Source organism: Panthera pardus, unplaced genomic scaffold (assembly GCF_024362965.1).
Source record: "Panthera pardus isolate Hobbes unplaced genomic scaffold, ASM2436296v1 HiC_scaffold_24, whole genome shotgun sequence".
NCBI classification, from domain to species: Eukaryota; Metazoa; Chordata; class Mammalia; order Carnivora; family Felidae; genus Panthera; species Panthera pardus.
In genome coordinates, this window is record NW_026526810.1 from 33,552,191 (window position 1) to 33,576,849 (window position 24,659).

Below are 24,659 nucleotides of genomic sequence, written 5' to 3' on the forward strand. Positions count from 1 at the left end.
CCAGAGGTTTAAGAGGATGACAGAGCGACAGAGGAGGTGGTCTCCTGTTCCAGTCTGGGGGTAGAATGGAAAGTGCATCAAAGAAAGCTTCCCAGAGAAGGTACATAGAGAGTAGGCCTCAAAGGATGCACTGCATTTTTCCCATAATGAAAACACTTTATTTAATTTTTATGATCATAAAAATACATAGAAATTCCAAGCAACATAAAATACTGTGAAAATTTTAAATAATGCAGAATTCCATCCTGCTAGGGCAACCATAGTTAACAATTCAATCAACATTCGTTCCATATATATAGTTTTATATAAACTTACACCACACTATACATGTAATTCTATAGCCTACTTTTTTCACTTAAAAACGTTTTCCTGGTCAATGAATATAGCTATGTATCATCTCCAATGACTGTACACCCAATCGTATTATGTACCATAATTCATTTAATCCCTTCCTGCTGTACAGAGATTGATTTCAATTTTTACAACTGTACACCTTGCTAAGATGGGCCCCTTTGCACAGTCTTCTTCATGGACTTGGTTTCTAGACGTGTCTACGGGAATCCCCCGTGAATGTTCTGACACGTTTACCAGTGCTTTCCATCTCCATCTACTTCCACTCCCATTCAGACAGGTGTAATTCTGAGACTGAAGAGAGGGATGGGAACCGAGACAGGGCATGTCAGGTACAAAGCCCACCATTAACAAAAGGCTCCTTAGGCCTGGGCTGCACAGAACTGAGGAAGCAAAGAGCATGAGCATGTTTGGGGGCAGTTTCTGTCAGGGGTCGGGCGTTGTTGTGAAGCGCTAGGACATAAACAGGAAAGCGAGCGGGAATCCTCTCAGAGAACACTGGGAGTGCCAGGTGGCAGAACCTGCAGTTGGAGATCATTCAACCTTGATCTATCTGGCGCCTATTTTGAGACCAAATCTTTCCTGGGGACCATGGAGTGACAAAGACGTACCACTTCGGAGAGTTGACTGTTTGGCAGAGAGCGCCAAAATCAACCACACATCTCGTGCCACAAGACGTTGGCAGATGACGTACACACCCTTCCCATGGCCAGTAGACACGGATGAGTGGTTCTCACCCATTTCTAACTCTCAGCTCGGGCCCGACCCTCCCCAGTCGTGGAGCGTCTCTCCACAAGACACTTAGCCAGTGTCTCCAAAGACAGGGCATTCAGTTCAGGTGCATGACAATTGCAGCAAAGGTCTGTTCTTCTTTGCTCCAGGAGGGATCACCATCATCTTCCCCTTTCCTCCTGCTCCCCTAGGCTGCTGTGGAGAAAATTCCACCACTTTGGGACCTGATGTCCCTCAAAATCCATGGTTTCCACTCCCATTTGGGCCGTAACCATGCTCAGCAACGGACCCTCCTCCATCACCATGCTCTCTCTTCAATCACTTCCTGGTCCCATCCTTAGCAGATTTCATTATCATCTCTTGGTTTTTAAACTTTAAGCTGCAAAGGTATTCTTTATTTTCTTTATGGTTCCCAGCTATAGGTGCACTCAGAATGAAAGTCTTCTGGACAGAGTTCAAAGTTACAAATACCTATGCGTAAGTGACACTTTCTATCATTCCTACTTCTCATTTAATCTGTCACTCAGTACTCATATTGAATGCTGGGGTCCCTCTAGCTCAAAGTTTCATGCTCTAGACTCTGAAGCCCAGAGATTCTTTGGGAAAATAATGCATGGGGAAGTAGGGAAGTACAGACTCGTCTCCACACCTCTTCTCTAAACCACTTGACTCAAAATAGGAAAACCAGGTATCTCTATTTGAAAACACTTTAATTACCAAGCAGGAGACCTATATTCTCTGCCCCACCCTGTCTTCCTTCTCCACGCCTCCTTGCTTGGCAGTGAGGCTCCCTGCTCTGTGCATTTGTCCCCAGACACAGCTCTGATAGCGATTCCCTTTCTCTCCTCTGAATTTTATTAAGATGCCAAGTCTGACCCACCTTTAAATAAAACAAAGCCTCCTTTCACTAGGTTTCTCTCCCACCTCTCAGCATGGGCCTCCCTTCCCATTCAGAGGAGCCTCTTATGCTACATGACACAGGCAGCACTGACGGCTTCTGCTCCCATCTGCTCCAAACCTACTTGGCCTTGTGTTGCCTGTGTCATTAAGGGCTCCCTTCACTGTCTATCCTTCCCCCACCGCACCCTCCCAGGGGGAAGCATGAACGTAGTCCCCCACTACCACAAATTATGCAGTCGAGTTCCCCACTTTTGGGGAAATCGCAGGGGTCAGCACATCCAGAGTGCAATGGATAAGCCTCGCCCTGGGGGAAACCACCTTCATGATCATGGTATATTCCCTGCTAAGTACTCTTCACTGTCTATCCCGAAATTCCAGCCAGAAACCTGCAAGTCAGGCTAGCTCATCCCTCAGGCCTCTCTCAGATCAGTGACCAGGTGTCCAGTGGTTCCACGTCCACCTTCTGAGCCTCTCCAAGAGACCATCCCTTCTGTCCTCCTCAGCAATCTGGCTGGCTGGGATGAACATGGCTGCTCTCCTTGCCTCCAGTCTGATGCGTCTAAATCACAAATGTGAACATGTTATTCCCTGCTTGAGTCCCTTCAGTGGGTCCCCACCCTTCTGGGCAATTGTGCCAAGTGCTTCACAAGTTGTATCAAGCAGTGTGATCTGGTTCCTGCTTGTCACTCTCTGTGGGCTGCCCAATGACTTGACCCACACCATACCAAGCCACCTACATTTCCCTAGATGCCTACCTCCCACTGTCAAGAGACAGGGAGGTAGAATGGGCCCAGCAGAAGGGGCAAATGCCTCTTCACCTTTAAGCCACAGTTCAAGCATCCTCTTCTCTACAAACGTCTTCTTCCTGAGGCCCCAGGTAGAATGACTCTATCTTTTGTACCACTGTGCAGGCCTTGGGCTCAGTACCCTTAACCTGTTTGCTTTCTCAGTTTCCATGTGTGCAAGCTCTGTACAGAAATGCACAGGCCTGTCAACCTCCAGTGCCAGATGCTAAGGAGGAAGTTCTGAAACCACAGTCCATCCCAAGGAAATAACAGACTTGCATCAAGATGATCACAGGATGGAATACAACAAAGCAAGGATAAAGTTTTACAATTAAGTTTCTTTGGAGAAGAGTTGCAAGTATGGAAAAGGGAGAAGACTTAGATAAACCCAATGGGGTTAGACTATAAGGATCTGTGTGAATTCATGCTTTCTAATATCTAATTCTTTATGTCATCTCTCTCTCTTGCTACTGCTACATATCTTTGTCTTTCATTACTTTCCTGCTCTGCCAAAAGCCTAGAAGCAATGACACTGCAGGAGCAATGAGCACGCTCAGCACGCAGATCTTGGTTTCTATATATATTTAATTCTCCATTAAAAGAAATCAGGACTCTGTGGAGAAATGGCTGATTCCAGAGCTAGGGCAAGGAAGATATAAGAGAAGCCTGAAACATTTTATTATGCCAGAAAGTAAGAAAAGTGTTAAAAAAAAAAAAAATGAAGGGGACAGGTTAAAAAAATCATCTGGGATGATTTGAGAATCAAAGTAAATCACAGCAAGGGCTTGCAATGCACTTTGAGTAACATAGAAATCCATTCATGCATACTGATAAACAAGTAGATTATTAAGTAGAGAGAAAGGATGTTTTTCTTTAGTAGAATGCCAACCAGTAAATGTAGATTATGGAGCCAGAAAAGCACACTGGAGAAGGAACAAAGTATTTACATGATCTCAAAGTACATCCCCACAAATTTCTTGTCAATTACAAAGGGGAAAATAGTAATCAAGTGATCAGAGTTAACTTCAGCATTAACGGGACCGACATCATGTGCCAACTTAAAATGCTCTGAGGACGCATCACTTCTGTGATGTTCCTGCCTAATTGCAAAACCCTAATATAGTCACACGGAACCGTGAGGCCAATCCAAGTCAAAAGATATTCTACAGAATACCTGGCCTATATTCTTCAAAAATGCCAAGGTAATGAAAGGCAAAGAAAGGCTGAGAAACTCTTCTGGATTAAGAGAGACACAAGTGATCGCATGTTACAACTCAAGGTAACACAAGATCCTGAACCAGGAAAAAGGGAATAGCTATAAAGGACACCACTGGGATAACTGACAACATTTAAATATGGACCATGGGTTATGTAACAGTATTAGTTTACTGTCAAACTTCCTGATTTTGATAAACATACTTATGGTTGTAAATTATGAGAGATGTCCTTGTTCTTAAGGAAATGTATACTAAAGATCTGGGGGTAAAGGGGCACAATGTCTGCAATTTACTCTCAAATGCTTCAGAAAATACAATATGTAAACATAGATAATAAATCATAAAGCAAATAAGGTAAAATGTAAACACTTGGTAAATCTGGGTAAAGGCTATATGGGAATTCTTCGTGATATCCTGTAACTTTTCTAGAAGATTTAAATTATATTAAAATTTAAAATTTACCAAACAACCAAGAATCCAACAACAAGGGATGAGTCAGAATTATGGTACAAGCACTCTGTGGAAGCCTTAAAATTACATAGCCTTCTAAATAAAGTTTGTGAAGATATGTAACAATAAAGAAGAAATGCTTACAAAATATACAGTGCTGAATGATAAAAGGATACAAAATATTTCACGTGGGTATTATTACAACTGTGCAAAAGCAAACGCAAGACTGGAAGGAAAAAAATCAAGAGTGTTAATAAAGATATTGGGGGATAGGGAGAGACTGAGTGACTTTTTCTAAAACAAAACAAAACAAAACACCCAACTGTTGAAAAAAATACTTGCCAGCACTGCACCCCCACCCTGGATCCCTGCCCCCACCAGGCTGGTGCACTGGAAATCAGTGCTGTTTACTGCATTCTCTTGCCTCAGGCTGTCCCTCCCCAAACCTTAACCACCCACCCAAGAGAACTAACAGAGCAGGCCTGGAATGCCCACAGAAAGGGGCGTCTCTGGGGCTGGGGGGTGGCAGACAGGAGTGGCGAGGTTCCATGGCAGGCAATCTGCCAACCCTGCCCCACAGAGCAGCTTCACAGACCATTCTGATCAGCCAGCTTAAGCAGCTGTGGACACAGCTGAGGGGAAGCCCAGCAACAGCGCATGTGAGACTCCAGTCTCCCTGGCCAGGCCAGGACAGAGACCCCTTTGAACGCCCTTGGCCTAAGCTGACAACACTCAGGCCCTGTTGTTGGCATGCTACCTCCTGGGCACAGAGAGTAAAGCTTCTTGGAACCTCAAACAGTTTAGGATCTCTTGGATGACCTGATCTAGAGGCAGAGTGCTGGCTCTGTTCTCAACGGAGATAAAGTGTTAAGTCCTTATCAGCTCTTTACACTTTTAACAGGAATCGGTCTACTGGGGACTTGGCAGAAAGAAGTTCAGAAGTCTGCTATCAGAGGGCAAGACTGAGAGAGCCCTGGGCAGCTAAGGGAAACAGGGTAGGAATAAAAGAAAGTCTGCCTCCTTCGCAGGAGAATCCATTGTCCCTCTTACTATAAGAGATGTCTTTACAACTCCTTCCCTAAAAAAGTAGGAATAAGAATTAAACAGGTTAAGAGACCCTCAGAGTATGTAGCAGAGGTAGATAGAAAAAAAGAAATTCTAGTCCCATAGGGAAGCAGCAGCAAAAGCTTAAACTCCTGTGGAGAGAATATACCTGGGTAACTTCTTTGTTCGGAGTATTCTGGACCTGTTTCCCAACTGCTCCCCAGCCTAAAGCAAAAAGCACCACCATTCCGAGTCACGTCACCTGATTTTAAAATATTTTATTACATAATCTTTTCATGGCACCATCAGGAGTAACAGAAAACGTTATTCCCAGTTCCTAACCACATCCTGAAAAATATACATTTGTATTTATATATTTATATCAATACTCCACCCCTATCCCCTAACTCCACCACCTAGTGTAGGTCTTTTGCTTAAAGCAAGAAACTATTCTCTCAGGTAAGAAAATATATATGGAAGCTAAATGGAGTAATGGTTAGAATGGGCACAGGTTGGTCGTGGGGGCAGGGAAGAAGGGATAAAGTCCAGGCTAGGCAGGATGCATCACTGGAGTCCGGCAGAGGTGGAGAACAGTGTATAAAAAGGCAGCGTCAGGCAGGTGGGCTCTGGTGTCCTTGGTCCATTAGGAGATGGCCTTTGCCTCAGGAAGGAAGGCTTCCCAGTACTTTGCCAGCTGCAAAGAAGTGGGGACAATGAGCAAGTGCCCCCACCTAGTGGCAGAGACTGAGCCTGGGAGGGGAGCAAGCACAGGGCCACACACTCCCCCGTGGTCTCAGCCACCCAAAGGGAGGCCAGAGCTGAGGCCAAGCTGAGGAAATGGCTAGGCTGAGAGTGGACCCTGGGACAGATTGGCCAGGCAGCCAATCTTACCCCTCTTCAGAGGAAGCATCAAGTACAAGGGAAATCTCTAAAGACAGTCCTGCTTCTGCCCTGGAGGAAGCATCCCTGTGGGGGCTACAGCTTTGCCCAGCTCAGTTAGCTCCTCACAATGGGATCCACTGTTCAATACAATGATTGGGTCTCAGCCTTAAGAGGGTTAGGTGGTACCATGGGGGGTTACAGGGAGAGGTAGGGTTTGTCCTTAAAAACTAACTTATTGTAGGATTAGGGCTACAATATCCTGCTTGGCAAAAGACCCTATTAGATTCTCCATGTTAGAGCAATACAGCCAGCCCAGCCCATCCCATCACCAAAGCCCCAGGTAGGCAGCTGGCCTCTGGAGGAGGCATAGAGAATGAAAGTCATGCATAACTTACATACCTGCTGCTGTGAATACAGGAGTGTCTCAAGGTACTTGATCACGTGGTTTTTAAAGTCCTTGGATTTTTCTTTCTATAGGAGACAGGATTCTAGACTGATCATCCAGACAGTTGCTCCTACCCCTCTTGATGGGATGGAGTTTATTGCTGACCAAGGCCAAACAGAGCCTCAGAAACTATAGCTAGCAGCTGGAATAGCTATAATTTCCAGCCAAATGGCTTCTGCCAAGGACTTGCAAGGCTTTCTTGCATGGTGGGCAGGGGATGGGAGGTGGAGGAAGACAGGAGAAAGAAAAGGGAACCAGAGGACACAGGAAAGCTGCAAGCTTTAACTTCTCTGGTCCAGCAACAAGTGTAGGACAGCCACTCTGCCTCAGAACATAAATGTGAACACACACATGAACACACACACACACAGCCACGTCTGTTCACAACTACCAGGTCACTGGCACTTTCATCGGTCTCCCTACTCAATAGACTTGAACAAAACCAACACCACCACTAAACAAGGCACTGCACACTTGTGAGAAGTAGGATATTCTATCTCACCTCAAACCGTATCACTTCTTTTCGGACCACAGTTGAAATCCTTTCAAAGTCCCTTTCATACTGAGTCACCCGAGACTCCCACTGGGAAGAAAGGGAACAGAAAGGATCACTTAATATTATGGTATCATTACTGAGTCTTTACCTTTGGACAGCAATTCTACATGTGAGACCTCAGTTGGTCATTATGTCTGTTTGCCCCTCTGGGTAAGATTAGAAACCATATGGAGATTCAGTGTGTAAGTCTAAGTCTAGGTGAAGGCCATCTGGCTGGAAAAGAGATGCTGTGTACTCCAGGCCAGGCCTGGTCTCAAAGTTCTGGCACCCCAAAGCCCCTGGTTCAGGTACCCACCACAAAGGCTGGGAGTTCCAGAGAACTGAATTCAGTTGTTGCCATACTGAATCGCCTTGGGAGTTTTTCACAGACCCACCCACGACCCCTCCTGCAGAGAATCGGATTTGTTAAGTCTGGGTGGAATGGGAAGAGAGGAAAAGGGCCAGGCCTCAAAGCAAGCCTGGACTCATTCTCAGAGGCTTCCCCAGCAGCCACAGTCCTTTAGACTCAATCGGCTCTCTCGCCTGCTGTGTGGTTTCAAGCATCTGGGTGGGATGGGACCCGGGCTCATTCAGGAGCCAGTCTGCTCTGTGTGCCTCACCTCTAAGATCTCGTCCTTGGCCTGCTGCAATTTGTCAGGCTTGTTGGCCCAAAGCAGCCGAGCCTCAGCCTCCCGCTTCTTCTGCAGCGTCGCCTGAGCATCCTGCCAGCGCTGCCACGTCTTCATACGCTGGTCGAAGGCAGCCTGTGGGAGTGGGGGTTGGGGAAGAGCACAACCAGCCCTTCAGGAGCTCCCCTGGCTCTGCCTGGGGTAGGGCTTGGGGGGCAGGGGGACTCTCTCCCAGCAGCTGTGCTAGAGAAGGACTGACCAAGGGCAGGTTCTGCAGCCGTATGTTAGTGCCCAGCTGGAAGCTTCACATCAAAAAGCACAAGCTTGTAAGATTCTTCTCCAAGCCTCCAGTGGGGCGGTGCCATGCTGCTTCATGCTACTTCCAAGGTTGGATGGCTGGGAGCACAGCAGGTGGCCTGATGCCAGTGCCTAGTTCTATGGCTTCTGAACTGCCTTCCTCAGATTAGTCTCTGGGTCTATGTACTTTTCCTGATCTCCTGCCTGCCATGTGCCAGGAACTAAGAATACAGTGGGGAATGAAACACGTGGTTCTACTTTTATGGAGCTTGTTAGAGGTTGACATATATTAATAATTGCAAATAAATAATTACAAGTATGCAGAGTACAGAGTAAACAAGCAGAAGACCTATCTCAAAATAACAAACTTGGAGACCTAGCTTAGTCTGGGAGATATACCAGGGAAGCCAACCTAAGGAAGCAACCTTTAAATTAACACCCAAATAGTATACAGGATTAGCTTAACAAGTCTTTAACTAAATACTTGAAGCTACCATGGGGACACACACGGCTTCCATCCCATCCATATATTCAACTGATAAATCAAGGCCCCCAAGAAGCTCCCCAACGTCCACTTGCTGGTTTTCCCAGTTTCCAGTTCTTTTCTCTTTTTTAAGATTTTTATTTTTATTTATTTTATTTTTAATTTTGTTATCATTTTTAAGTAGGCTCCACCTCCAGCGTGGAGCCCAATGTGAGGCTTGAACTCATGACCCTGAGATCAAGACCTGAGCTAAGATAAAAAATCAGGTGCTTAACTGACCGAACCACCCAGGCACCCCTAAAGATTCTTATTTTAAGTAATCTCTATACCCATCGTGGGGCTCGAACCCACAGCCCTGAAATCAAGAGTTGCATGCTCTACCGACTGAGCCAGCCAGGCACCCCATCCCCTCACCATTTCCAGTCCCTCGATCACATTTCCAGAAGACAGTTATTGGCGTAACCAAGCCATCCACCACCCCCACTGGCTTAGTAGCTTCAAGAGGCAGCCTGGATGAGAGATCTGTACTTGGGGTCAGCCTCCCAGCCCTGCTCCAATTTGCTCTCTGCAGAAGTTTTCTGGATGTTTTCTAGGTCTCCTTAGGGCAGGCCTTTGCCAAAGTTTGAACCTTAGGGAGTGAAATGCCACCAAATTCACCTTCCCCGGCGTTGACTGTCACTGCTGTTCACTTGCAATTTCTAAGCAGCTCTCAATGTCAAAGTATAGGTAAAGGGTAACCTCGTAAGACTCAAGCCTAACCCTCTGGGCTAAGGGTGGTACAGTTCCAGGTTCAGGGAAGAGCATAAAAGAAATATCTGCTCATCTCCCCAGCCCATCACCCTCTCATGATTATGAAGAGGGCAGGTTAAGGGTCTCTAAGAGAAGCCCAGCTTGCAGTTCTGCACTCAAGCATGTTGCCTCAGTCCCTACATGGAGCTCTAGGCTGGGCCTCTCTCATGCCTGGGGGGTCACATCCAAGAGCTATGCTCTCCTGAGGCTGCAAACGATGCCCCCCTCTGAAACTTTCCCAGAGAGGGCCCTTCCCTAAGGTAGTGCTCCAGCCTTCATAGTCTGACCAGTTCTACAAATTCCAAAGCAGGTTATTTTTCCAGCCTCTCAACACTCTGGAGTTAGCAGCAAACCAAACAGCTGAGGGAGACAATTAGCGACCTCACAGGCTTTATTGAGCAACTCTGCCACAGAGGAAATGAGAGCCCTGGGAGCAGCTTGGTTCTTGACAACACAGGGGCTCCCTGGTCGGGGAGATGCTGGGGATGGGGAGTGAGTGTGGCTCTGTTCCAACTCAGAGGCTCATTCTGGTCCCAAGCTGGAGAAGGGGCAGATTTGGTCCCAAGCTGGAGAAGGGGCAGATTTAGTCCCTTATAAGGCAGGCACCAGGATCCCTCTTGGCTCTTTCCTCTGTCTCAGGGAGACCATGTGAGAGCTAGTATCACTGCCCATTGAAGCTGCCTCGGCTGCTCTAAAAGGTCATGGGAAACCAGACTGCCCCAGTTATCAGGAGAAGAGGTGAGGTGCTAGATCTGACAGGTAGGCTGCAGTGTTGTTACCAGTGTGGTCAGCACAGCACACAAAGGACTCTGGTGACAAGCTCTCTCAGCCCTGTGGCCACACTCCTCCATGCAATGCCAAGACGATTCCGTGTAGTTACCTGACTGCCCACATTAGAGGACAAGTGGAAGCCAGCAAGAGCTCTTACGAAAGGCAAAGCCGCCGCTTACTGTTAAGGAGGCAAAGACCAAAGAACTGAGGAGTCATTGCTCCAGGGGGCCAAGACAGCAGGTCTGTAATAAGCCTCATTTGAAGAAAGGAGCATAGAGGACTGTGTACAGCTTTAGCAATAAGGAGGGGCCTACCTGAAAATTCAAGAGTAGTCTTTTCTCCAAATGCATTTTAAAAACTGGCTATAAGGCCTCAAAAATGACATAGTGATAACTAGCTAAAAGTTAAAATGGATTTTTTGGTTCACAAGATACCTTCTCTCTTGAGAGTAGAAAAAAGTTACACCTACTTCCAGCTATAATGGATGAAAATTTCTTGGGAAGGGGAAAAGGAAAACAAAGGCAAATTAAATAAAGGGGAGGAAAAAGAGGAAAGCAAACAGAAGCTTACACGGACTATGGCCAGGAGACGAATGTAGTCACTCAGGAGCTCAGCAAGGAGGAAGAAATCATTGTTGGCCTGTTCCTGGTGAAGCTGCTCAATTTTTTCTTCCACCTCAGCCAGCTGGGAGAGTGCCCGTGACAGTGCTGTGTTGTCCTCAGAGCTCCCAAGCATGGCTAGACTCTTTGCAAACTGGGCTGTGTTCAGTGCGAGCTCTGGAAGGAGGAAGACAGCAGAGGCCTCTTATCTCAAAACGAAAAGGGACAAGTCAGCTGGCATTGCATGGCATGCCTTAGAAATGCTGCCTTCTGCATATCTAACAACTGTGGGCTCTGCAACCCAGTCACTTACACCACAGCCAACTGTACTTAGAAAAGTGAGGGGAGTGCAGTGTGGTCACACGAGCAGGGAGAGACATCTGCTGTTCTAAGTTTCACCAAGTTAAGGCCTAGCCTACTTGGAAGCAGCAGCTTCAATATTCCTGGAGAACTAGGGGCCAGTTAACGCAAACAGGCCAAAGGAATGATTCTTTTTTTTTTTTTTTTTTTTTTTTTTTTTAATTTTTTTTTCAACATTTATTTATTTTTGGGACAGAGAGAGACAGAGCATGAACGGGGGAGGGACAGAGAGAGAGGGAGACACAGAATCGGAAACAGGCTCCAGGCTCCTAGCCATCAGCCCAGAGCCTGACGCGGGGCTCGAACTCACGGACCGTGAGATCGTGACCTGGCTGAAGTCGGACGCTTAACCGACTGCGCCACCCAGGCGCCCCCAAAGGAATGATTCTAATTTTTATGTTAAAGCTCATTGTTAGTCTATTTGCACGAGAGTGAATGTACGTGCACACTGCATAGTCTTACATGTCCTAAAGCAGGACAAACTTTTTTTCTAGGAAGGGCTAGATGATTTAAGTCTATGGATCACATAACGGCCTCACTTTCTTTTTTCACTCATCCCTTTAAAAATGTAAAAGTCATTCCTAGCTCACAGCAACAGGCCTAGGGCTAGGTGTGGCCCATGGGCTGGGCCATATTTTGCCAATGCTCACAATGGCTTCATTTTAACAGTTTTCTGCCTGTTTTGATTTCTGTTTATTACCATGTTTGTTTGTTTATTTAAGTAAGATTCATGCCCAGTGTGGAGCCCAGTATCGGGCTTGAACTTATCACCCTGAGATCAAGACCTGAGCTGAAATCAAGAGTTGGATGCTTAACTGACTGAGCCACCTAGGTACCCCTGATTATTACCATGTTTAAGGCAGAGAAGGAAAGCATTCAAACTTGGCAAATTTTACTAGCTCTTAGACAAATCTCACCAAAGAAAGGTGAAGAAAGGTTAGGAGACATATATGGTTTCCCTGAATTTACATATTGTCCATTTGACCATGTAGCTAAAGTGTGTGACATCACTTTGGATATAAGCCACCAATTCAAATCATACCAACTAAAGTCCATGTCCCACGTGAAGCTGTATGTGAGGCAGTTCCCCTGCACCCCTCCCAGCTAGAAGGCACAATGCTCACAGTGGCTGAGTCATGTTTCCTGCCAGGAGGTGCAGGGCGTATCTTTTTGATGAGAACATCAAGGACCAGGTGGGCTGAGAATTTCAACTTGAATGGCCGACAGGGTTGGGAACAGCATGCCCTCCCACCTATAGCTCACTGGAGACATCTCCAGCTCCGAGTGCATTTCCGAGGTTGTTACCTTTTCTATGGTTCACTAGAGTTTCTACAACAGCATGCAGCTTCCGTAAGCGCTGCTCTTCACACTCCACTTCCTGGAGCTTCTCCTCAAACCACTGAAACACACAAGTCCAGATCTTTAATGGAGGGGAATCCTATAGGCATACAGCACAGGGTTTCCTTAAGGGACTGAATTACCTTAAAAGATAAGTCTCTAATCTGAGAAATGTCAGGATTTCTCAGGGCTTCTGACCCATAAGACTGAGGGGGCAGGGGAAGCCGAGAGGCACAGGGCTACTCACAATGTCTGATTCATTCATCTTGATGGTCATTTTGCTGACTGCGTCCGTGGCTTTGTTGAACATCTTGAGGAGACCAGCACCACTCAATGTCTGGGTACCCACGGCGCGTGGCAGCTACAAGACCAAGAAGGCGGGGATGGCAAGTTATCTTCTGCCCCTATTTTAGGTTCAGAAGAATTAGTATCCATCAGATGGCATGCCCAAAAGTTGCCAAACAATTATTTGAAATGTAGACTGTTGTTTTCAAAGGCAGTTAGACACATCTGTAAACTAGCACATATAGAAAGAAAAAAAATCAAAGGACTATGTTTAACATAATAACAAAGTTTTCATTTTGAGATAGGGTACAGAAAGAAAATACAGTAAGATTGTTATGTAGCCAGGTGACCTCATGTTGAGATGGTCTGCTATCCCAGGCATGAACTGCTTAAATACCAAACATGCTTTTGTTAAAAGTTACGAGATCCTTTGGATAAGCATACTCTGCACACAGCTGGACTTAAGGTCGAGAGGCTCTAAAGTTGTGCTGTGATTCCATTTGAACAAAGGTCTAAGGACAGGAGCATTATTTACTCAGATTGGGGTTACTTTTAGGGGTGATCTTGTTAAGCCAACCATGCCAAACATTTAGAAACAATTTGGTTGGTTCAGTCTTACCACTTCTTTCCTAAAGTATGAAAGGAATGCTAAAGACTCTACAGTAAATATATTATACCACAGTGAAAAATTAGATTTTAGTGCTCAGGATGGTTAGTCAAGTAATTCTCAACTTGGGGCCATTTTGATACGTAGGGGACATTTGGCCGTGTCTGTAGATAATTCTGGTTGTTAAAACTGGGGTGGAGATGCTACTGGCATCTAGTGGATAGAGGCCAGGGATGCTACTAAACTTACAACGCACAAGGCAGCTCTCTACAACAAAGAATGATCCAGCCCAAAGTGTCAATAGTGCTGTTGTCAATAAACCCTGTTTTAGGGGTATGAGGTAGGGATGAGGGGGTAAAAGGGAAAAATGGATACAGGAACCCCAGAGGAGGAATGAAAAGATTTAATCACTAAGTAAAGAAATTTTAATTAAAAAATTTCATTTGGGGGGGAAAAACCACATATAGCTAGTACCATTTTCTTCATTAACATAATTCACACTGTATGCAAATTAAGTAAAAATTAACAAGTAAAACACAGGGGCACCTGGGTGGCTCAGTCAGTTAAGTACCTGACTCTTGGTTTCGGCTCAGGTCATGACCTCACGGTTCCTAAGTTCAAGCCCTGCATAGGGCTTTATGTTGATGGTGTGAAGTCTGCTTGGGATTGTCTCTCTCCCTCTCTCTGCCCTTCTCTCGCTTGCTCTGTCTCTCTCTCAAAATAAATAAATAAAAACTTAAAAAAATAGTTAAAAAAATAAATAAAAGTAAAAACAAAATGAAAAAATAAATACAAAATGATAGTCCTATCCTGTCACTTATTTCCTTCTACTTTTCTTTCATATGGGATACAACATCATTTGATTCCAGTGTTGCTTTTGATCTTTACTGACTAACATGTTCCTATAGCTCTATATACCTGCTGTTTCAAGTTTCACATTTTATTTCATTTTTTAAGTTTATTTATTTTCAGAGAGAGAGAAAGAGAGAGGGAGGGAGGGGCAGAGAGAGAGGGAGAATCCCAAGTAGGCTCCATGATGTCAGCGCGGAGCCCCATGTGGGGCTTGATCCTACCAACCATGAGATTGTGACCTAAGCCAAAATCAAGAGTTGGACGCTTAACCAAATGAGCTACCCAGGTGCACCAAGTTTCACTTACTATTATTATTATTTTTTTTAAGTAAGCTCTACATCCGACATGGGGCTCAAACTCATGACCCCTCAGATCAAGAGTCACATGATCCACCAAGTGAGCCAGCCAGGAGTCCCATGTAATTCTTATAATATAGATTTCCAATGAATATATATGAACGCTTCTGTATACTTTTTGTTTTATGACGAGAATAAAGTATTTGCTGTATTGATATATAATACTTAATTCTTCAATTATTAGCAATTGGGCCATCTCCAGTTTTTCACAATCATGAATAGCCTATGCATAGCCTGTAAAACAGACGGTCTACTTGAATCAACACTTTTGCTATATGGCAGTTCTGTGGTCGGTGGTAATTGGTTTTGACCTAACGCCCCCCAGCTCCTTGCACAAAATAAGCATTCAATTTGAGCCAAGTCATAACCTATGAAAGACATACAAAGGACTTGCCAAACAGATCACTGTGTTGTTCCAGTAAAACACCAGGGTGCAGTCTGACTCCTGAAACCAGTTGCTTTTAGGGTGCCTAGGTGGCTGTCAGTTAAGTGATCAACTTCGGCTCAGGTCATGATCTCACGGTTCGTGAATTCGAGCCCCACGTCAGGCTCTGTGCTGACAGCTCAGAGCTTGGCGCCTGCTTCAGATTCTGTGCCTCCCTCTCTTTCTGCCCTTCTCCTACTTGCACTCTGTCTCTCTCTCTCAAAAATAAATAAACATTAAAAAAATTAAAAATAAAATATAATAAAACAAAACAAAATAAAATAAAATAAAATAAAACCCGTTGCTTTTGACTACAGGCAGAACTTCTTTTATTTCAAAGGCTGAAAACTACCTGTCATTCTTGAGGGCTTACAAATTAAGATACAGTCTTATACTAGGTTAAATGCATATTGAATGAATTAGTTTCATTTCACTAGAGGCAGATATAAATTATGAAATTCAGTTTGTACAATACTAACCTCTTCTTTTTCTAAGAACTCCCTGACATCAGGATCCTGTAACATGGTAGGATGATTCACAATCCTCTGAAGGTACCTACAGGGTATAAGCAGTTATCTGGTTAGTCAACCTGGCCTCACAAGGTTTTGGGTGTCAAGCGTATGTCTTTCATTACTTTAAAATGTGCTCAGATAAGGCACTTAAGTATATGACTCTGCTAATAAGCACAAATTCATGTTCTTCACGTTTCCAGAGAGAGAAGAAAAGTAACTGCTCAGAAAGAGACCTCAGAGCCAATTATATCTGACTGCAAAAGAGAATATCATTGTCTGCTCACTTAGGGTGAGGAAAGAAAAGAAGATGGTCTGTTCCTAAGGTGGGAAGGTCAGAGACCAAGGAAAGGTTAGAGAGCTAAGAGAGGTGTGAATCTTTAATTCAGTCAAGGCTCATCTCTACTAACTCAAGTGAATGTTTCATAATTAAGTCTGTTTCAGCTTTTCACTTGTTCTTATGTTACTCAGGAAAATGGATGTATGGCATTTACCTTTCTAGAGCAGCCCTCCGTTTTTCAAGAAATTCTGCAGAAGAGGAATCTTCCTTCCCAACTTTTACTTTTGTCATTCCTGGAATGGAATTTAAAAAGTAAAAATAACTGTAAATCATCATGAATTAAAAAACAAAACAAAACAAACAAACACCTGTGAGAAAGCCCACAAAAGGAAAGGCAATGAGAACAGCATTACCAAAAACAACCAGAGGCCACTTCTACACCTCTATGTTGCGAGGAGACATGAACAAAAGATTCTTTACATGAGAGTCATTTTTGGAACTAGTCTCAGAGTGCTGAAGGTTCTCAACTCTGGGACTTGCAGAGTATTATATGTTTTCTAAAAGGGCCACAGGACTCTAAGTCTAGATGAACAAACATCAACTGATGGCAATGGGAAGGTTCCTCAGCTCCCCCAAACCTCCATCCAATTTAGTACATTTCAATCGGGAGGAATTAGGAATCATTTAAGACTCCTGATACCAATACAAACTCAAACACCACACGTGCACGCACACACGCGCGCACACACACACACACATACACACACAGAGCTGTGAAAGCTCAAAGCATAGCCTCCTACTGCACTCAAGGAAAGAGTACATGTCAAAACATGCTATTTCTCTAGGCCTCATGTGATTTACAGGAAAACATTGGAAATATTTCTTTCCTAACCATAAGATTCCACAGTTAAGAGAAGTATTCTCATATAATAAGTAGAAAGTATATTGCAGAAAGAACGCAAAGGAAAAAATCCAGGCAGAATTAATGACCACATGCTTACCTATTAGGCTTTTCTCGGGTGGAGGAGGGACAATAAAGCCATTCTGAGAATGTTTCTCCGAAAGCTTCTCGTAAAGACCCAGAAAGTCACTAAATCTTCTTTTCACCGCAAACTGTTTACTCCTGAACATTGGTAGGCTCGTCTTGGGGACAGAAAAAAACACAAGGCAATATCATTTCAAATAGAAGATGAGTATCTGTAAAGTCATCTGGTTGATGTGAAAGGAGTTTACTTCCCAGATCCCTGTCCTTTAGCCACCTGGCAAATAACTTTCTCCAAGGCTGAGATTCTTAAACCTTCTGAACTACAGTCTCCTCTGTCAGGAAGTCTACAGAGCCCTTCTCAGGATAAGAATATTAAATGCATAAAATAAAACGTATAGCATTACAAAGGCAACTAATTAAATTCAAATCCAGTTCTACTTCCAGGTTGAGAACACTTGTTCTAAAAGGAAACAGAGGTTGAAGTCTAGTTTAAAGTGGAAATCTATGGTCACCTACAACCCATTCATCTTGCACTGCCTTATAAGGGTATTTGCCGCTGGAAACAAAGCAGTGAAACAAAAGACAGACTAGAGGGGGGAGGATCAGGTGAAATATCTACACTGTAGACACTTTAAACTCTAAAGTGTCACAGGATCTAGAACTCACGGGGGGCAGGCCAACAAGTAGTAGTAAGACAATATAAAGGAAGCTTCTAGCAAAAAAGATGAGGCCTATATCATAATGACAGATGATTTAATACTCACCAGGTAGGCAAAATCTAAGGAGGCTGTCCTTGCCAGTTGTTAGCAGGGGAGTATATCAATGGGAACTTTTACACACATGCCAATGGGAGTATAAATTGGTACAAAGACTTTTTTAAAAGTTTGTATTAAAAAAAAACAGAAACAAAAACAAAAGTTTATATTCCTTTTCCTCAACAACTGCTCTATCTAGTACCCGGGGGGACTCCTCCTGTTTTTATACACTCTAGAGAAACTCTTCTACGTGTGCACTAAGAGACATGTGCAAGAAAGGTCGTGGTTCATAATTACAGAAACTGGAAACATGCCAAATATTCACAACAGGAAAACAGATAAATATATTATGCTATAATCACACAATGGACTAACTACAGCTACACACAACATGGATGGGTCTGAGAAACAATGCTAGTAAAGAAAGCGCTATTTTCGGCATGATGCTGTTTTTATGAAACTTAAGGACAAAGCAAAACAGCATATTGTTTAGAGATACATATGTGAACAATTTTTATAAAGGAAATGAGAGACAACTCAGGAGAGTGGTTGTCCTTAAGGTGTGAGGCAGGGGATATGACAGGGAGAAACACGCAGGCAGATTCAATGGTACTCATCTTAAGACTGGTGGTAGGTTCGGGGCTTCATTTTTTATGCTTCATAACCTGCATACAACATTGTGTAAGTTTTGTATGCATTAATGTTATATAAAAAAGGAAGACCAGACCTGAGGGGTAAAAGGGCAGGGAAAGCATTAAAAGAAGTTCCACACAGGAAACCTCATAAGAACTGACAATTTTTAAACAGATGACATAGTTTGGGGCAATCCACCAAACTAGTTCTAAGCCACAAAGTTCCTACAAAGGACGGGAAAAATGTCAGAGATACTACATGTCTTAATAAAACTTACAAAGTTTCACACTGAAGTGTTAGCTCTCTGGAAGAAAAGTGGAAAGGCTCAGATGAGATTACCAAAGGGATGCAGGCTTGCTCCATCTTGAGTAAACTTGAAGGAGGATGTTGGCAAAGAAACTAAGGAAATACCCAGAAATAATCTGAATGATGACCTTCTTGGTATAAACACCCAAGTCTATTAAGCTGGTTACCAGCTGGGTCACTTGGACTCACCTGTGTTGTAACTTTGTAGGCTACATAGGCATTCATACCATCCCCTGTGGGAAAACAAGAAAGCGTGAGAGGAGTACTCTGCAAACTAAAGCAGTGCTGATCTTGCTAATATCTAACCAGGAATCATAAACCACAGGGGCCCTGTATAAGAAGAGGCACTTGTTTCATCTCCAAGCTTTATAAACTATCCTACAATCTCCTACTTTGCCTTAAGGTCTTTGCGGCACATATCATACCCCCACGGATGCTGGCGGGGCCCCAGGTTGAGTTAAACAAGAGAGTCAGCCCCCTGTTCCAAGGCCAGGCTCCATTTATACCCTTCACAAAGCAGCACTGGACACTGACAATCCATCGGTTGTTACCATGCCAATATTTGGGCTGGTTATACACATCTGTCTAAAATCAAACAATTCTCTTGCTGTATAAAGCAGGAGAAGGAAGCAACTGATGTAAAAGGAAACAAGCAGTTCTACCCTAAGCTAGCTCTGGGCTCGGTTTGCTCTTTCAGAAATACTGTCACGGACCCCTCCGTTGGTGCTGGGGGACACTGACCTCTCTCATCTAGCATGTTCATCCAGAGCAAAGGGCCTGGCAGGAAGACGCTTCGGCTGCCTGATGTCACACAAATCTCTTTCCTGGAGGAATTATTTTTCTGAAAAAGCCTTTGACTATTAAATAATTTGGGATTCAAGCAATTGTTTTTCTCTGTGGTAGTGTTCTGACCTAGACCACTTAGGGACATAAAGGCACCATTGACTCCCTGAGCAGTGAAAAGACATACAGTGGACTCTGACAAAGCTCCATGGCTAGAATGTGGTGTTTTGCGTTGGTTTTGTTCCCTTCTTCCCCCACTCAACTCTTCCTCACACCAAACAGGAAAACCTAGGTCAACAATTACTAGGTGCTTATGATTCTGAACTGGTCCTGGGAGAGGGCCCAGGGGAAGAAGGTGCAGTACTGGATCGGCAGGGCACATACAGCAGGCAACCTGGTTTCAATGAGATGGCTAGGAATGCCTGTTTTTAAAAAGTACATAGAAAAGTTGGAGATTATACAGGAAGGAAGGGCTTGTCTTCTCTACCTTTCTAATACTACCAAAAGGGTGTACATGAAACAGAAATCATAAGCTAAACCTTAGAAATTACTGCGTATCAATTACCACTGTTAGTTCTCTTCTAACCACTACATTGCCTAACAATACCAAGAACATTTACCACTGTTAAAAGGAAAAAAAATCTAAATTTACTTTATAGAAAAAGTATTCAAAATTTCATTCAGAGGTCATAGTCAAATTTCCAAGTGGTCAACCCCGTAATTTAGTGCCTGCAAAAAAGGAAGCCTAAGTGCAAACATATGTAACACCTAACAGCAAAGCAAGATCATCAGTTTGCCAGCCTATCAGCTGCTTTTACTGAGGCAATGAGTGAGGGAAAACATACCTGCCTGTACACACAGAGTTCATAAAATATGGAAATGGGCTAGTAATACAGCAGTTTTAAATTTACATTAACTTCCTAAATAATTTCAGAGAGGTGGAGATGGCATATACAAATTACCATGGCTCTAAAAAGCACATCCTGGTAGGAGTGGGATCCTATTTATTTATTTGTTTGGTTTTATTTTTTGTTTTCACTTTTTAAAACGTTTATTTATTTTGAGAGAGAGAGAAAGAGAAAGAGAGAGAGACAGAGAATGAGAACACGTGCGCAGGGGAGGGGCAGAGAGAGAGGAAGAGACAAAATCCTAAATAGGCTGCACTCAAAGCATGGGACTCCATCTTATGAACTGTGAAATCATGACCCGAGCCAAAATCAAGAGTCAGATGCCCAACCGACTGAGCCATCCAGGTGCCCCAAGGTTTTAAGTAATCTCAGTGTGGGGCTTTAATTCATGACCCTGAGATCAAGAGTAGCATGCTCTACCAACTGAGCCAGCCAGGCACCCCGGTTTCTAATTATTTAGATGTGGGAAGGAGAAGCACATGTTGAATAAACAGCCCACACAAATAGAAGGTGTGGTTGTAAAAATCAGGTTTTTTTTTGTTTTTTGTTAATGTAATCTCTACATGCAACGTGGGGCTCAAACTTACAACCCAGACATCAAGAGTCACATGCTCCAATAACTGAGCCAGATAGGGTGCCTCAAGATCAGGTCCTGAATGTGAACATGCTCTAAGCAGCTGGTTTCTTGGCATCAACGTGACTAAGAATCTAGACTATGATACAGGGAATGAAAGCTTATCACCAAAGGGATCTGTGTTTAAATAAATCTGATCCACAGGATGTTTAAATTACTGTTATGGAATGAATTCTGTACTCCTAAAAAGATATGTTGAAAGTCCTAACCGCCAGCATCTCAGAATGTGACCTTATTTGGAAACAGGGTCTTATAGAAGCAATCAAGTAAAAATGAGGTCAGTAGTAGTGGGCCCTAATTCAGTATGACTTCTGTCCTTATAAAGAGAAATGTGGACACAGAGATAGACATATATAGAGGGAAGACAATGTGAAGACGCCCAGGTAGAATGTCATGTGACAATGAAGGCAGAAATTGGGGCGATGCAGCTACAAGCCAAGGAATGCCTGAGGCTCCCAGAAGCTAGAGGAGAGACACAGAAAACCTTCCCTAGTGCCTTCAGAGGGAGGATGGCCTTGCTGACACCATGATTTCAGAATTGTGAGCAAATATATTACTGTTGTTTTAAGCACTCTATTTGTAGTACTCTGTTACAGAAGCCGTAGGAAACTAATATACTCCCTCCCTCTTCTCGTCTATTAAACTTCATGACTTTTATTTAATTATCTTTTCAAAACATCATGACTTCTTTTTATTTTTGAATGTTTATTTATTTTTGAGAGACAGAGAGAGAGAGAGACAGAGTATGAGCAGGGGAGGGGCAGAGAGAGGGAAACACAGAATCCGAAGCCGTCTCCAGGCTCTGAGCTGTCAACAGATCCCGACATGGGGGCTCAAACTTACGAACTGTGATATCATGACTTGAACTGAAGTCGGACACTTAACCAACCGAGCTACCCAGGCGTCCCTAAAACATTATGACTTTTAAATATTAAAACAATTAGTATTATTCAATTATTCTTATTCTACCAAGGATTTAAAGCAGGTAAAGTTTAACTAACTTAAAATCAATGTGCTTACAAAATACTTATAAATATTGGAGAGGCAAAAAATAACCCCGCACATGTAATCCAAAGTACTGGCCCAGGCTCTACCACGGACCATCCTGTGACCTGACAGGAAAGCTGCATTTCACCTAGTAGTCCTCAGTTTCCTCTACTACTGGATGGGGAAACTGTATAACATGCTCATAAACATCTTACCAGTGCAACAATCTAGGAAAAGTCAAACTCAACAAACCATTTTGGCATAAAGTCTAATTACAGTTTATAAATTCCTGTTTCTAGGGGTGCCTGGTTGGCTCAGTTGGTTAAGCATCCAACTTCAGCTCAAGTCATCATCTCACAGTTCGTGGGTTTGAGACCCATGTCAGGCTCTGGGCTGACAGCTCAGAGCCTGGAGTCTGCTTCGGATTCTGTGTCTCCTTCTCTCTCTGCCCCTCCTCCACTTGCACCTGGTCTCTGTCTCTCAAAATTGCATAAATGTTAAAAAAAATTTTTTTTTAATTTCCTGTTTCTAGTTCAGAACAAAGGGTTAGAAATTACATTTTCCTCTTGACCATATAAATAGCACCCATGTTTAGGAGGAAAGGTTCTGTAAAGCCTCTTTTCTCAGGGACTGTACCTAGAACTAGGAAAGTTGAGGCCTGTTGCTCTCTGCTCGATAATAGCTTTCACAAATTTGCGACATGGGAAGGCCATCCAGAAAACCCAAGTTCTGGCCAAAATTATGTATTGTGCTTTTTGAAAACCCAACTTCCCCCAAACTTGACCAAAATTCAACCAGGTCCTTAAGTCATTACCTATCAAAGAGAGATACAGGCTTAGGTACTTCTTTAGGCTATCAAGAATGCATGATACATAATATGTAACAAGAATTCCAAACTTTTTAGGGGAAAAACAAATTTAGTACCCTCAAATTTTAGAACATGTTTTAGGATGCTTAAATAGAATTTATGATTTCAAAGAAAAGTAAAATGGTCTTATCAACTCTGTGGGAAAAAGCAATTTTTGTTTTGTTTTGTTTTGTTTTAATGTTTATTTTTGAGAGACAGAGAGTGCAAGTAGGGGAGGGGCAGAAAGAGGGGGACAGAGGATCCAAAGAGGGGCTCAAACTCAGAAACTGTGAGATCATGACCCAAGCCAAAGTCGGATGCTCAATTGACTAAGCTCAGGTGTCCCGCAATGTTTCGGTTTTTAAGAAAGGATTCTGGAGCACCTGGCTGGCTCAGTCAGTGGAGCATGCAACTCTTGATCTTGGGGTTGTAGGTTCACGCCCCATGTTGGGTGTAGAGATTACTTAAAAATAAAAGCTTTAAGAAAGAATTCTAATAGTATTTAAAGTCTCTGATTTTTTTTTCCCAAAAGCAAAAAAAAAAAAGCCTAATAAAGTACTAGGTAACTACTATTTCTAGCCTTAGAAGCATAGCAAGGGGAATAATCTTACAGGAGAGGGAATGATGAAGCACTTCACATTTGCTAATTCAGCTCTAAAGGTAACCATGTAGAAACTGGCTAGCCATGTTTTCCTTGGCCACATCCTAACATCAGAAGGATGTTCAAGTACACTTACCTATCTTCTCAGGATCAGTTATACCAACTGTCAAATCAAATTGGTCTTCCTGTTCTTCTTCCTCTAGCTTTTAAAGAGAAGACAAACCATGAGAGTTAATAAACAAAAAAGGCTGTTAATTTTGCCCTGTACTTACCTTGTTTCAATATAACAACATTAATTTATATCCTTCTACACATCAGTGTTAAGTTCTGTCCATTTCCAATAATTCCAATGAATCAACCTCCACAATTTTAAGGTGAAGATTGCTCAAAGGACTTTGTTACATCTATTCACCTAAAACCTTATTGTGATCATAATAAATAATTACTAGATTTTGGAAGACTTGTGTTTGTTGGGCTAAAGAGGGAATGAGGAAAGACTATACTCTTGAATATGGGAGCTTCAGACATTAAGTATCATTAGTGTTCACTGAAAGCCTCTGTGTTATCCTCTGGGTAATAGACACTCTGACCAGGAAAGAGTTCTTTATTGGATTTTGGCTGTCCATTAACCATAAAAGTCTTCTTCAAGAGTCATAAATATTTTTTCAAGGTTCATAGTCAACTGAACTTTAGACTGGCAACACAGTCCTAAAAATCCAAAAGAAACAAGACCAATAGCACAAATTCTCACCTCCTCATAGCTTGTCTGGGGCTTAGAAGAATTTGTGGCTTCCTGTGGAGGAAGAGAAATCAGCGCTTTGGCTGGCACCTTCTTCTGATTATTTTGTGTACTGTCCAGGGAGAGCTCCACTGTGGCATCTAAAAATAGTTGATATTTTACAATGCAGATCCATTATGGGTCTCTGATGGCTAAACTTCAGTTCTATAGGCTAAGACAAAAAACAACAGCAACCACTCGCAATACTTACACGTTTTCAAACTAAAAGAGTGAGAGTAGAGAAATGTGACCCAGGTGAACAGAACAAGGGAAGAAGTTTTTACATAGATAAAAGGGGAGAATGGTAAAGGAAGTGCTCTTTTGGCACTAGTTTGGCAGAACAATCTCTCCCATTTCCAAATACAACTGCTTAGCTATCCTCTCCTACATAAAATTTAGGCAAGAATCAGGTATTAAGCAAAAAGACTACATAGCCTAAGTCAGATTTTACTTTACTAATTAGGAATTTACTTTACTATTTTACTTTACTATTTACTTTACTATTACCAATTTACTTTACT

The 24,659-nt window shown here is 43.1% G+C and overlaps 1 protein-coding gene and 1 non-coding gene across 3 annotated transcripts in view; both read right to left on the reverse strand.

Moving 5' to 3' along the window:
- Window positions 1-135: 135 nt before the first annotated feature.
- SNX1 (sorting nexin 1) overlaps window positions 136-24,659 on the reverse strand; it is a 44,005-nt gene continuing 19,481 nt past the window's right edge. Inside the window, exons 3-15 of one of the 2 annotated variants that reach the window (XM_019441833.2) lie at window positions 24,112-24,239; window positions 23,497-23,563; window positions 18,790-18,833; window positions 16,923-17,064; window positions 16,136-16,214; window positions 15,612-15,687; window positions 12,856-12,969; window positions 12,576-12,669; window positions 10,882-11,087; window positions 7,962-8,105; window positions 7,309-7,389; window positions 6,761-6,832; window positions 136-5,704 (exon numbers count right to left, since the gene is read on the reverse strand). In XM_019441833.2, coding sequence (XP_019297378.2) covers window positions 5,624-5,704; window positions 6,761-6,832; window positions 7,309-7,389; window positions 7,962-8,105; window positions 10,882-11,087; window positions 12,576-12,669; window positions 12,856-12,969; window positions 15,612-15,687; window positions 16,136-16,214; window positions 16,923-17,064; window positions 18,790-18,833; window positions 23,497-23,563; window positions 24,112-24,239 — 1,328 coding nt within the window. In that variant the 3' untranslated portion in view covers window positions 136-5,623. Of the gene's footprint in view, window positions 5,705-5,742; window positions 6,174-6,760; window positions 6,833-7,308; window positions 7,390-7,961; window positions 8,106-10,881; window positions 11,088-12,575; window positions 12,670-12,855; window positions 12,970-15,611; window positions 15,688-16,135; window positions 16,215-16,922; window positions 17,065-18,789; window positions 18,834-23,496; window positions 23,564-24,111; window positions 24,240-24,659 lie in introns of those variants that run through there. The other variant, XM_019441832.2, reaches the window with a different exon arrangement.
- Window positions 2,174-2,338, reverse strand: LOC128773232 (U1 spliceosomal RNA). Its single transcript, XR_008417509.1, has one exon. It is a non-coding gene; the product is annotated as a U1 spliceosomal RNA (small nuclear RNA).